This window comes from Epargyreus clarus, unplaced genomic scaffold (assembly GCF_041222505.1).
Source record: "Epargyreus clarus isolate Ecla_fem2 unplaced genomic scaffold, WU_Ecla_fem_2.2 ptg000004l, whole genome shotgun sequence".
Lineage (NCBI taxonomy): Eukaryota > Metazoa > Arthropoda > Insecta > Lepidoptera > Hesperiidae > Epargyreus > Epargyreus clarus.
The window spans coordinates 11933393-11947006 of record NW_027332212.1 but is presented as its reverse complement, the minus strand read 5'-3'; the positions used below and the strand labels follow the sequence as shown (position 1 = coordinate 11947006).

Sequence of the window (13614 nt, the reverse complement as noted above, 5' to 3'; positions counted from 1 at the left end):
ATATTAATAGGTTAAGAAGACATCTAATAGGAAGAGCTAAGGAAGCAGTTGAAAGCTTATTGATCACCAACGCGCACCCATCCGATGTTATGAAGACCTTGGAAATGAGATTCGGTAGATCGGAGATGATAGCAATGGCCGAAATAGACACATTGAGAACACTGCCGCGCCTCTGCGAGTCGCCTAGGGATATTTGCGTGTTCTCTACTAAGGTTACAAACGCCGTGTCTACACTTCGGGCATTGAAATGCGTCTACTATCTCTACAATCCGGAGGTATCTAAGGTAATGGTGGACAAGCTTACTCCTACTTTACGTTACAGATATTACGACTTTGCTGCAACACAACCGAAAGAAGAGCCTGACTTATTGAAGTTTGAAAAATTTATGAAGAGAGAAGCTGAGCTGTGCGGACCCTATGCACTCCCCGAACAGATGGCACCGCCGATGTATAGTAATAGACGTCCTCAGAAGACACATACAGTATTAGAAAAGCAGTCTACAGTTATACAGAAATGCCCCGTATGTGAAGAAACAGGTCACATCGCGACGGACTGCAAACAGTTTAAAGAAGCAAACGAAAGCACAAGATGGGATATAGCAAAGAAGAAACGACTATGCTTTCGGTGTCTACGCTTCAGAAACAAGACTCACAACTGCCGAACGAAGCCGTGTGGTATTAATAGTTGTAAGTATTTCCATAACAGGTTACTACACTTCAACAGAACAGAAAAGGCAGAAACAGAAGAAAAGTCAACAGAGGTCATCAACTCCGCGTGGACTACAGCCAGACCTACAAAGAAGCAAACTTTTTTGAAAATAATCCCGGTGCAGGCAACAGGTCCCAAGAATACGGTCAACACTTACGCGTTATTGGACGATGGATCTACAGTTACGCTGATAGACGACAGCCTTGCCTACGAAATAGGGGCAAAGGGACCCATCGACCCATTACGTATAGAAGCAATCAACGAGTTGAAAACAGCTGAAACGAAGTCAAGAAGAGTTAGCATCACACTCAACGGGTTGAACAATCACACAGCAAGCATTCAAGCGAGAACTATCAAGAACCTGCACGTGTCGCCGCAGGAAATAGCAAGACAACAGATTGAAGAATGTGAACACTTGCGAGATCTTAGTGACGTACTCTCCTATGAAGATGCGAAGCCTACCATACTCATCGGTCAAGACAATTGGCATCTCCTTCTAGCATCAAGAGTGAGAAGGGGAAGGAAGAACCAACCGGTAGCGTCTCTCACGCCACTTGGATGGGTACTTCACGGAAGCCACAACCGAATTATTGGACGTACCGCTAACTTCGTGTCACACATTACAGAAGCGCCGCAGGAAGATAAGCTTGAAGATCTCATGAAGCATTACTTCGCAATGGACTCGCTATGCATCAACCCAAAGAAGCCACAGTCGGACCCTGAAGAGCAAGCCTTACGTATCTTACAGAAAAATACAACCCAAACAGAAGAAGGAAGATACGAAACCGCTCTACTATGGAAAAGAGAAGAGGTCGACTTGCCTAACAACTACGACAACTCGTTGACACGTCTTATGCACATAGAAAAGAAGCTTGACCGTAATTCTCAATTAAAACAGAAGTATACAGAACAGATGGACGCGCTTATCAAGAAAGGATACGCCGAGCCTGCACCGAGGACGAAGACTCCCAATAGAACTTGGTATTTACCGCACTTCGCGGTAGTGAACCCAATGAAGCCAGATAAACTCCGAGTGGTACACGACGCCGCAGCGAAGACTAAGGGTGTCGCACTCAACGACTTGCTGTTGAAAGGTCCAGATCTACTGCAATCACTTCCAGGGGTCGTGATGAAGTTCCGACAGCATATGGTTGCAGTAACAGCTGACATTAAGGAAATGTTCATGCAAGTGAAGTTGAGAACAGAAGACAGAGACGCTCTTAGGTACCTGTGGCGAGGGAACCGTCGTGACGATCAACCACCCGAGGAGTATAGAATGACATCACTCATCTTCGGAGCTTCAAGTTCGCCGTCAACAGCAATATTCGTCAAGAACTTGAACGCTAAGAAGTATGAAGAGACCGAGCCAGAAGCAGCCTCCGCCATTATAGAGAAGCATTACGTCGACGACTACCTGGACAGCTTTAGAAGCCTCGAAGAAGCCATACGCATCACTTCAAGCGTGCGTGATATACATAGAAGAGCTTGCTTCGAGTTGAAACAATGGAAGTCCAACACGCCCGCGCTACTACGAGCACTAGGGGAACAGGAGTCGTCACAGAACATAGAACTCTATAAGGCGGGAGAGCAGCTGGAACGTGTGTTAGGAATCGTATGGAGACCGGATACAGACGAACTTACCTTCAACCTCAATTTAACGCGTGTGCCTCGTGAACTTATAGATGGGAAAACACCGACGAAGAGAGAAGCCCTACGTATAGTTATGTCGCTTTTTGATCCGTTAGGCTTTGCTTCACCAGTTACTATAAGAGCTAAGCAGATTTTACAGGAACTCTGGCGGCGTGGGACATCGTGGGACGAGAAAATAGAAGATCACATAGCGGAACAGTGGCGCGACTGGATGGTACATTTGAGAAGCTTCTCGAACATAGCAATACCAAGAAGATACCTACAGTACAGCGACGCTACATCCCTTCAGCTCCACGTGTTCACCGACGCCAGCGAGTCAGCCTACGCAGCGGTATTGTATTGGAGAGCAACGGCACCCAACGGCGACGTCAGCATATCACTAATTATGTCCAAGGCCAAGGTGGCACCTTTAAAGTTAACATCTATATCTAGGTTAGAGTTACAAGCTGCAGTGATGGGAACTCGCCTCGCCGACGCCGTCGTTAAAGAACATCAACGAAAGCCGGACTCAAGAACGTTCTGGACGGACAGCCGCACAGTACTCTCATGGATCAAGGCTGGTTCGCGCTCTTACAAGTCGTATGTGGCACATCGCATAGCGGCTATAGAAGAAGGTACAAAGGTAAGTGAGTGGCGCTGGGTGCCAACGAAGTCCAACGTGGCGGACGATGCCACAAGAAATGTCCCAATAGGGTTCAATAAGAACCACAGGTGGTATAGGGGACCGGACTTCCTACACGAGGATTCGAGCACCTGGCCAATAGAAAATTCTGCGTCGTATCCATCAGAACCTACAGGTGAAGAAAGAACACACAACATAGTAACAGAACGAGGTCTGAAGCTGGCTGAAGGTCTACCGGAGGTGTCTAGATTTTCAAATTGGGATAGATTACGTTTCACTACAGCAAGGGTTTTACAGTTTATACAGCTTTGCAGGACGTCTAAACAGCGGGTCAATTACAAGAGGACTAGACGAAACGCTCAAGCGGACCCCGACTGGCGACGTCAAAAGAAGACACCGGTGGCTCCACAGGTAAAGCATAGAAAAATAGAACAAGCCAAGTGTTATATCTCCGTGCCCGCAGAACTCCTCCGAGAAGCAGAAGAGTTATTAATGCGTTCGTCGCAAGAAAGTTCATTTCAGGTTGATATAGATAACATGAAACGTCAGAAGCCTATAGACAGAGATAGCCGATTACATCGATTAAGTGTCAAGTATGAAAATGGTGCCCTGAGACTCCGAAGCCGCATCGAAGCAATAGAAGCCGTCACAAATGAGGTCAAGAACCCCATGGTGCTGGACGGTGACCATCCTACAGTCAAACTATGGATACACAGCATCCATAGACAGATGCACCACAGCGGAGTCGAGGCCACGGTAAACGAGTGTCGACAAAGGTATTGGGTTCTACGGTTACGTCCGGTGACGCGCACTATAATACGACAATGTCTCAGATGCCGCATGAAAACTCAAGCACCGCCGTACCCGAGAACCGGAGACCTACCATCGTGTCGCTTGGCACATCACAAGCGACCTTTCACATACACAGGAGTCGACTACTTCGGGCCGCTTACAGTAACAGTCGGGCGTACCAATCAGAAGAGGTATGTAGCTATCTTCACCTGTCTAACCACACGTGCTATTCATCTAGAAGTTACAGCATCGCTCACCACCGACTCTGCGGTGATGGCGCTCCGGCGGATGATGGCGCGCCGTGGACGTCCGGCGCAAATATGGTCGGACAACGGCACCAACCTGAGGGGCGCTGACAAGGAACTACGGCAGGCGATCGACGCAGCCACAGCGGAGGAGGCTGCTAAGAAGATCATCTCGTGGCGATTCATCCCACCTGGCGCGCCCTTCATGGGAGGCGCGTGGGAAAGGCTCGTGCGCTCCGTGAAAACTGCACTGCAAGCAACGCTTCACGAACGACATCCAGCAGAAGAAGTCCTCACGACGCTCCTGGCAGAGGTGGAATATACAGTGAACAGCCGACCTCTCACCCACGTGTCAGTGAGCGCCGAGGACCCAGAAGCGCTTACACCGAACCATTTCCTACTCGGCGGGAACGGAAGAGTATCGACCCCGGGAGAGTTCAACGACCGCGACACCATATGCAAAAACAGCTGGCGTGCCGCGCAGAGATTAACCGACATATTCTGGACAAGATGGCTTCGAGAGTACCTTCCTGAGCTTCAACACCGGCGGGAGCCCCACGGAAGAGGGGCAACAGTGAAGATCGGCGACTTAGTACAAATATTGGATAGTAACCTACCTAGGAACATATGGGTTCGAGGTCGGGTCATCGCAACATTTCCGGGTCCAGACAACATAGTAAGAACAGTCGACGTGGCAACCAAGGGAGGAGTTCTACGCCGGCCAGTGAGGAAGCTGGTAGTGCTGCCTATAGAAGACGTCGCCCCAGCACCGACAGAAGATGCAACACAGCTGCACGGCGGGAGAAATGTGCGGGACGACGCGAACAGCTGACTCAAGATTCGACGTAATTATAAGTTTGAAATTGTTTACTTAATTTATAGTTAATAATAGTTCATAAGTTGTAATAAATAAAGACTTCATTATTCGTAACACACGATCAGCTGATTAATATTGTATAGTTCAATGGCCGACGCTAAACAGCTGACTCCAACTCGATCAGCTGATCATAGCAGTAAGACGTAGTTACGTAAACAGCTGATAGTTTTTAATGTAATTTATTGATGTTTTTATTATGTTTAAATAGTGTTTTACTTATGTTTTATTGTTAATAGTATATAATAGGATTTAATAGAATAGGGAAAATAGATAATAGTTTAAGTTTTGTAAATGTAATAAAATAAATATTTCGTAATAGTTTATAGGGCATAGGTATAGGTGTCATTTATAATAGGTTTTGCAATAGTTTAGGTTTTAATAGAAGTTTAAATAGAAATATGTAAATTCCTAAACAAACTAAATAGATTATTATTATTATTATTGTGAATCCTCGATTCAAGGCCACAGTTTGAACAGGTTCGTACAGGTCCGTACAGGTTTAGACATAGAATAACGGGAAATGGTTGTAATTGGCCAAAAGGCCTATATTCCTGCCTAAACCTGCTTCTAGTTGTGGTACTTGAGTCGGGGATATAAATAGGCCAGATTTTTAAATTTTCATTCAGTACTGGCAATAGACCTATGGAACAAAGGAATAAATGGAACAAGAGTAAAACAAGGGATTTCAATTCTTCCAACCCAGCAATTATAGTAATGTGCCCCTGCACAGTTTACTTTACTTTACTTTTATAAGGTGACAGATCTGGTGGTTCGACTCCGGCGGTATCACCGTCACACCATTTTCTGCCTAATAATAAGAGTGTTGTGTTCTGGTTCGAAGGGTGTGGTAAGGGAGGCATACTTTTCCTAGGCGATCCAGCTTAATTGTCAGGGGTAGCGCGCATCTTTGGCCGACCTCAGGTAGGGATATCTAATCCTATCTGGGGTTGATTACAGATGTTCATGGGCGGCAATAAACTTAATAATTCTACAACAATATACCTACATAGACCTTTGACTCTACCACTGATGACTAAAACAGAAACGCCTTGTTAACATTGCTAAGATTACTACTCATAATTTAACATTTTTACGAAACTCCCGTTAAACCAGAAGGAAATGGCATTACTTACTGAAAAAAATATAATTGTAATTTTTTTATTATAATATAGGAGTAGCACACGAGCATCCAGTCCACATGACGGTAACTGGCTGCGTGGTAACTGCTGTTATTGGGCACAAATTAGGTGTGACGATGGTTCCGCCGGAGTCGAACAACAGGGGGTTTTACAGCCTTATAATTGTATACATAATATGTAATTTTTATAAGAAATAGATGTAGCGGTTGTATCAACACAGTCTCAGTCAGGACACCTCTTCTATTTTTTACATTATATTTATTAGCAATTGCAAATTGTTCGCTCTATATAGAGATAAAATACAATTTTAAGATGTAGTAGTAAAGCATAGCTATGATTAATTTGTTGACTAAGTTAGAACTAAAACATTTACACCAATATCAGCGGTAAAGCTCGGTCGAGACTTGAGACACGCTCGTAGGTGTAAGGTCATTCCTCGACACGTCATCCCACTTACATTAGGGCTGATAGAAATGTATTTATGTGTTAGAAATAAAACTTATGTTATGAAAATAAACTTTATATTTCTAATTATCTTTTTATTTATAAAAACTTTTTTAAATAGAGTTGAACTCTGGCTGAACTACTTACTTTATTTTTGCTTTCAAATCGCAAGAAAGGACATAGTAGAAGGACCTAGTATTTACATGAAGACTTCTCAAATTGTTGAAAAAAAAAAGATTCCACCAGTGTTCCGTAAAAAGCATGTTATTATGGCTTGTGCCAATTTTATTTAATTGAAAGATATTCTGCATTGATGTCATCACTGCCAAATCAATATTCAAAGCTACATTGAATTGGAATGCCACCTGAATTAAACTGAATTTAATTGGAATACCTTAGTTCTACTATCTACTATAATCACCAAGACTAAAATAAGCAAACTTAATATCACTGCTTACTTGTTAAGACTTTAATTATATAACGTAACTAAATAATATTTTAAATAAGCAGCATAGACATCTATTTACATGTATGTGGCAGCCCTAGATCATGCCAAGTGAGACTCATGACTCATATTGTTTGTATCGTATTATGTCTAAAGAGGCTATTACCCAATGGTCCATGAGCGACCACAAATAACCGTCTGTAACGTGGTATTACAGCTAGTAAATACTAATTTTTTAATCTTAGTGCGGTCATCCATTGAAATTTTAACAACAAAGCTTAGTCTCTATGATTTTAGGTAGCATTTAGGGTATATACTATGAGTCCGTCTTAATATAACTTAAGTAATTTCCTTTCATCAATCTTGTCCTAATGCAATTAATAGAACATCAGTTAAATAGATCTTATGTAAGTTATACCTACAAGTAATTCTTGGTCCTATACACGTTTGGTTTGTTCCAACCAATCAACGTGCAATATGAATCAATAAGCATGTAGTCTGAGCCAATTTGGTTCACCCACATAACTGTCTCCATACTGTATACCTAATGTGTTCACAGATTTATCTGTACTTAAGAACAATTTATTATCCACAGTCTATTCTGTTACTAAATCTATATTTTCATTGGTATCTCTACTTTTTCGCTGGTTATCTAATTGAAGTTATGTATGAGTAAGAAGGAAACAATGCACAGTGTAATTGCAATTTAATGAACCGGAGGTAGCTTACTTATTTTTCAAATTACTTGTTTTTTTGTCTCTTTAAGCCTTTATAAAGTAATTCAGTGTACGAAGTATGAACATAAAATTCTAATACTGATTTATAGACAAAACGCTATATATACTCATCTCAGATGAAATATCATAAAATTTTGCTCAGAAGTATCTAAATATAGCTACATGATAGCTACATTAGCATTAAGCTTTGTTTGTTTTTGGCAGTCTATCCTTTTAACGGTAAACAGAGGATAAAAACTTGTGTACTGAAGAAAAGCAATAAAATTACCAGTAAAAAAGAAAACACCAATGAAATGATTTAAACATTGTTAAAAAAATAGTGACTACTACTTATATTCGATAACATTTTTAATTTGTTGCATTTCGTATATATGATTTTTATGCTATTGTATTATTGTATTTAATTTAATAAAATCTTTAACATTAAGTTATCCGATATCGTTAATATTCATTCTACATTTATTTATTCATTCTACAGTTAGTATGACATGAAAAGCGTTATAATTCAAACTGCATGACGTATCCTGCGGCTATCGAGTCGCGGCTTATCTAATGAGTAAGATGAGAACAATTCATCGTAACTGTACTTGACGGGATGTGGGTTCATTTGTAATGTGTATGTTATGTACGGATGTCGGTACTTGGTAGCGTATGGATTGTTATGTAGATTTCATGACCATAGCGTCGTGTAGTGTATTAAGACGATTACGATGTAGTATTTGTAAAATGTTTTTATAGATTGTTTATGGGGAGAAAATGTATGGTAGATATTTGTGGTTCGCCTTGAGAGGTATCATTACCACACCTATATCTGCCAAATAATACTAGCGTTCAGGGCTGCTGTATTCTGGTATTAAGGGGGTGTAAGGGAGAGATGCTTATCCGAAGCTTTCAATTTAGTCCTCCGGGGTAGCACGGCACCTGTAAAAACCTCAGATATGATTCTAATCGTATCTGGGATTAATTACATATTTCCATGGACGGATATAATCACTTACCATCAAGTGGACTGCTTGCTCTGTTATAAAAAATATTGTTGTTATTTTATAATTGTCTGCGAATATAACGATTCATGTTCATTACTATAACATAAAAAAATGGATTCTGTGCTTGATTTTCTAAAATCAGTGACTGATTTTCTGATTTTCCAGGTGTTGACAGCAAACATCGGTACTTTACTGGACTTGTATGGAGTGGAGAAAGGCCTGGACCACTACAGGTCGTCGCAGGAGCTCACCTTCGACGAGTTCAAGTACTACCTCCAGCACGAAGTGTTCAGCTCGCTCCCGAAGACCGTCACGCTGCCGGTCATCAGGGATTATGAGAAGAAAATAAGCGAGGTATTTTTTTTTATGTAATACCCTATGGACTTATAGCTGGTGAACATTGGCCAACGCCTCCATTGCATCTCCATAACAAATATTATAAGGCGAAAAAAAACTTGTCTGTTGGTATTAAATTTTCGAGCGACACATTTAACGCCGACAATGCCATTTTTTGTACCTAATATACAAATAGTAAATGAGATTCCACCTGAGTGTTTACTGCTTACTACTCATGACCATCTATAATCAACCCTATCTAAGAATAAGTAGTAAGGACTAAGTTGGAACATCTAGAATAAGTATGTCTAACCACACCCTCCTAACTAGAATACGGCAGCTGATGCTTTAGGTGAACCCCTTGCTTGAGGTTTGCTATATGGAGTTAATAGGCCCAGTGACCACTCACCATCCAGACTTCTGACGTGTTTTCTACTTCGGTCTTTTACATGGACGCCTTAAATTAAATCCATACGCCTGATCAATATACCAAAGGTTATCCGTAACTGACAGACATTTTACTCCAGAGACCGTAAAGAATAGACCATTGTTATCTTGCCCTACTTCCGTCAGTTGGATAATATTCTCTTTGTAATACAATATAGAACAATTAGTGTATCGTTTTAGTACTTATGTTATGTAAAAGCGAGAAATGATAACAAAGTCTATATTGATTAGTCGAGACGCATAAGCCAAGTTCAATTTAACTTACTTAAAGTTATTTTTTTCTTACTTAATTTTTTTTTCTTAAATGTTAATAATCTTAGTGATGTGATTAAGTATAAATAACCTATGTCAATCTCATGTCTGACAAGAAATGTTTATTTTGTTTGTTCCATTGCCCCCAGATTACAATTTTTTTCAATTACTCTTGGATAAATTAATATAAACAATAATTTCTAAATAATATTAGGTTTATTTTATCTCTACCAATAAAACTAAAATTTAATTAATCTGGAAAATTAATTATATTTCACTGTAATTTCAGTAAAATATAATTAAACTAGCTGACCCGGCAAACTTTGTACCGCCTCAAAATCTATTTATCAAGTATATTTCATATAAAATGTAGCCTATGTTACTCGTGGATTATGTAGCTTTGGAATGGTGAAAGAATTTTTAAAATCGGTCCAGTAGTTTTTGAGCCTTTTCATTACAATCAAACAAACAAACAAAGTTTTCCACTTTATAATATTAGTATAGAGTATAGATTTCTATGATATGTTTCTTATGAAATAAAATGAATGAAACTAGTTTTTTCGCGGTGACTATTTTGTTAAATATCGACCTAAGTCACAAAATACGTAGCTTATCTTACTGTGAAACAATGACTCAGTAGAGCAGAATGAAAACAAGGTTTCATTCCATTAAGGTAATGGAATAGTGAGTGCTCGATGAATCGCATATCTCTTATGGCAATTTTGGTGGTAGATATAGAACGAAAATTAATGAATCATTTTATTAGGTATTGTTTCTTATACCTATTCATGTGAATTGTTTTGTTGGTATACTACATGTTTATTGTATTGCGTATGTGCCGAGCAATTATGTTCTGTTCTGTTTGCATATTTTTTTAATAAAGGGGGAAGTGATGTGCCGAGCCAAATTAATATATGTATTGTCGCTCACAATAAATAATCAGTCAGACAGTTGCTCGCAACCAATGTATTTGTACAAGAAATAAATCAGTTCGCATTATTGCTGTTTCTGTTACGACGCCTCTTCTATACACATCTACACGCAGCGAGCACACGTCCCTCAAACCTTAATTTTTCGGTTGTTAAAAAAGTCTAACACTTTTATATTAAACTGTTAAACTACTTTTATCGCTTTAATTCATTAATATCTGTGTCTTGTTTTCTGCATGATTGGGCTTAAATATAAATTTTAAGTAAACATAGAGACATTATCATTAAGTTTACATTCTTCCTCCAGCTCCCAGAAGTCCAATACTGATTATACGTTTCTTATAACTATGGGGACTGCAATAAACATAACGTGAAATTATCCAGAAGGTCTTAAGTGGGTTATCTCCTGCCTAGTTTTTATTGTTCCGTGTCTCCTAAATGACAATCATAGAGTGACGTTCAACATCACACACTCGTCATGAATATTATCATATCGTCTTCTTAGTCATTCCACTGCTAAACAAGCCTCCCGCAAAGTATGTTACAACATCCGGTGTTAAACACACCTCATCTAGCCACTACCGCTCGCTTTCTTAATTTATGGTTTAACGATTAGAACTTCTCTTACCAAGAGGGTTTTACTTTTTTTAATATAGGAGTAGTAGATAGTCATGCAGTCCTAAGCTACTGCCAGCTTACCATCTAGTGGACCCATAGTAATCTGTAATCAACCCCCCATAAGATTGAATTCCTACCTGAGGTCGGCCACAGATGCGCCGTTACCCCTCCGGACTAAGCTGTATTGTCTCGGAAAAATATGTCTCCGTTACCATACTGCTTTAAAAACATAATAAATAGCAGGTAAAACGATTTCAAAAATTGCATTCTGTTGCAGGTGTGCTGGTTTGTGTGCCGAAAAAACTTGTTATCAAGAGACAAGCCAGTGTTTGGCGACGACTCCGTGTTCAAACTCTTCAGGATATTCTGCCTGCTGGCTGACCTGGTGCAGGATGCTGAGGAAAGCACGCGATATGTGGTAAGGAGCCTAATTTCTAAATACTTATATATATCCAGTACCGATTTTAGCTTGAATACGTCTATTGTAGGAGGTTCCCTCAGAACCATCGTAAAGGTCGGTCCTATTGATGAGCTATCAACTAGGAGCTAGAAAATATTTTGTAGTTCAAGAAGAGCTTATTGTCATTTGTCAGTTGCTAGATAGAAAATTTAAAATTTGTACTACTTGTAAATTTACTAGCTCGGTTACTTACTTCGATTAATAGCCCTCAATAGGACATTTCCTATAAGCCTTTAGATTACGATCAAAATCACAGCTGTATTTATTTTTGGTTATTAATTGCTTTGCTTAATTATCTCTCAATAGTCCTTAATGTTAGCTAAATACGGTAAGGGTTTTTATAGTCTAAATTACAGTGCCTTGGATAGAAACACCTATCTAACCTGACAGTCCTGACAGTGGGTAGACAGTATCACATCTACCATTACCATACTGTCGAACGCGTTAACATTGATCGACGTTCACTTGTCGTGCCAAGTTATCCAAACAATAACTTGACATTTACATGAACTTATGACGTCAGTTGTCTGCATATGTATGCCACATGGTGCCCTATAGGGATTTCTCGGTCGGGGTCGTTGGCATGATAATTACGAATTATAAAAATGTAACTCAATTGTCTGTATTTGTGAGACATTCATTCTTGGGTTATGTTACTCGTATGTGCGTAAAATTAATTCAGTTAGCTAAAATAAGCTCTTATTTTGATTAAAATGTTGTTATTAAAAGCATGACTTAACCATTATAATGTAGGCAATGACTTTAGTCTAAAATTATGGTTTTACTATAGTGTACTTATGTCTTTTTTTAAAACTTCTCTCTATCAGTTGTATACATTTTATGCGTATAAAATCTGACTCTACAGTTCTAGTAATACTTAATATTTATTTAAATAAACCATAACGTAACTTTAACTTAATCCACTGACATACTCCTTGCATATTGCTATCCTTGCAATTTTCTCAGGATAAATTATTCTCATAAGAAAAATAGCACTCAGAATTAAATTATTCTCATTATATTTTGGCAGGTAGTGCTCCAACCATCAGAAGCTGGTATAGTAACAGAGCAGCTAGTGCACTGCCTCGGGCTGCGCTGGGACGCCGCGGATTGGGAAGCCCTGGGCTCTTCCATCGGGCACTTCAAGTGGGCAGCCTTCCTAGCTGTCCTCGAAGCGAAATACTGCTGCGATCAGCAGATACACTCTGAGGCGCTTGTCGAAGCCGTTGATGAAATTTATGACGTCTTTATCGAGGACATTATTAAGAAGGTAGGTACTAGACTAACCGAGTGTCAATTTATTTGTTTATATTCCTGAATTAAGCAAAGAAAATATTTCGGTAGCTTTATTTATTATTAAAGCAAATGACAATTTTGATGCGCGGAAGATTGGAATCCTAACTGAAAATTATTTTTTATTATAAAATACATTTTGCAAGACGGACTGACGGACGCATTGATTACGGACGGACCCGAGGATAAGTGAAAGTAAATAGAGCTTTTAATGTAATTAGACGGGACAATTAATTTATAATAATAATGATTCTAAAAATTGTTACAAGAGGAATACCTTATAATCCATGTGTGTTGACAAAAATCTAAACATTTCAGGGTTACTTATTCAAGCGCGGTTATCTCTTGCCCACTATGCGTGAATACTGGTGTGTGCTCCAACCATGTGCACTCACGTACTACAAGAGCTCATCCCAAAAAGACCAGTGTGGCAGGATCGCGATCGATGAATACTGTTCAGTGGAGGCAGCAGCCGGCGAGGGCAAGATACAGAGGTTCCAGTTGATCACACCGGAGAGGACGTTTGAGTTCGGCACTCAGGATCACAAGTCAGTGCAATCGCTTATACTTTGGTTTAGAAAGCTGTAAGACCAATTATATAACTTAACCGTGAATTATGGTTAAATACTTATC

General features: G+C 39.8%; 1 protein-coding gene across 1 annotated transcript in view; it reads left to right on the top strand.

Moving 5' to 3' along the window:
• The window catches only part of LOC140757568 (differentially expressed in FDCP 6), a 55646-nt gene that overhangs the window by 38121 nt on the left and 3911 nt on the right, over nt 1-13614 (top strand). Inside the window, exons 2-5 of the mRNA XM_073093338.1 lie at nt 8812-9000; nt 11506-11646; nt 12719-12958; nt 13300-13529. Of these exons, the coding sequence (XP_072949439.1) occupies nt 8812-9000; nt 11506-11646; nt 12719-12958; nt 13300-13529 (800 nt within the window). The remainder of the gene's footprint in view (nt 1-8811; nt 9001-11505; nt 11647-12718; nt 12959-13299; nt 13530-13614) is intronic.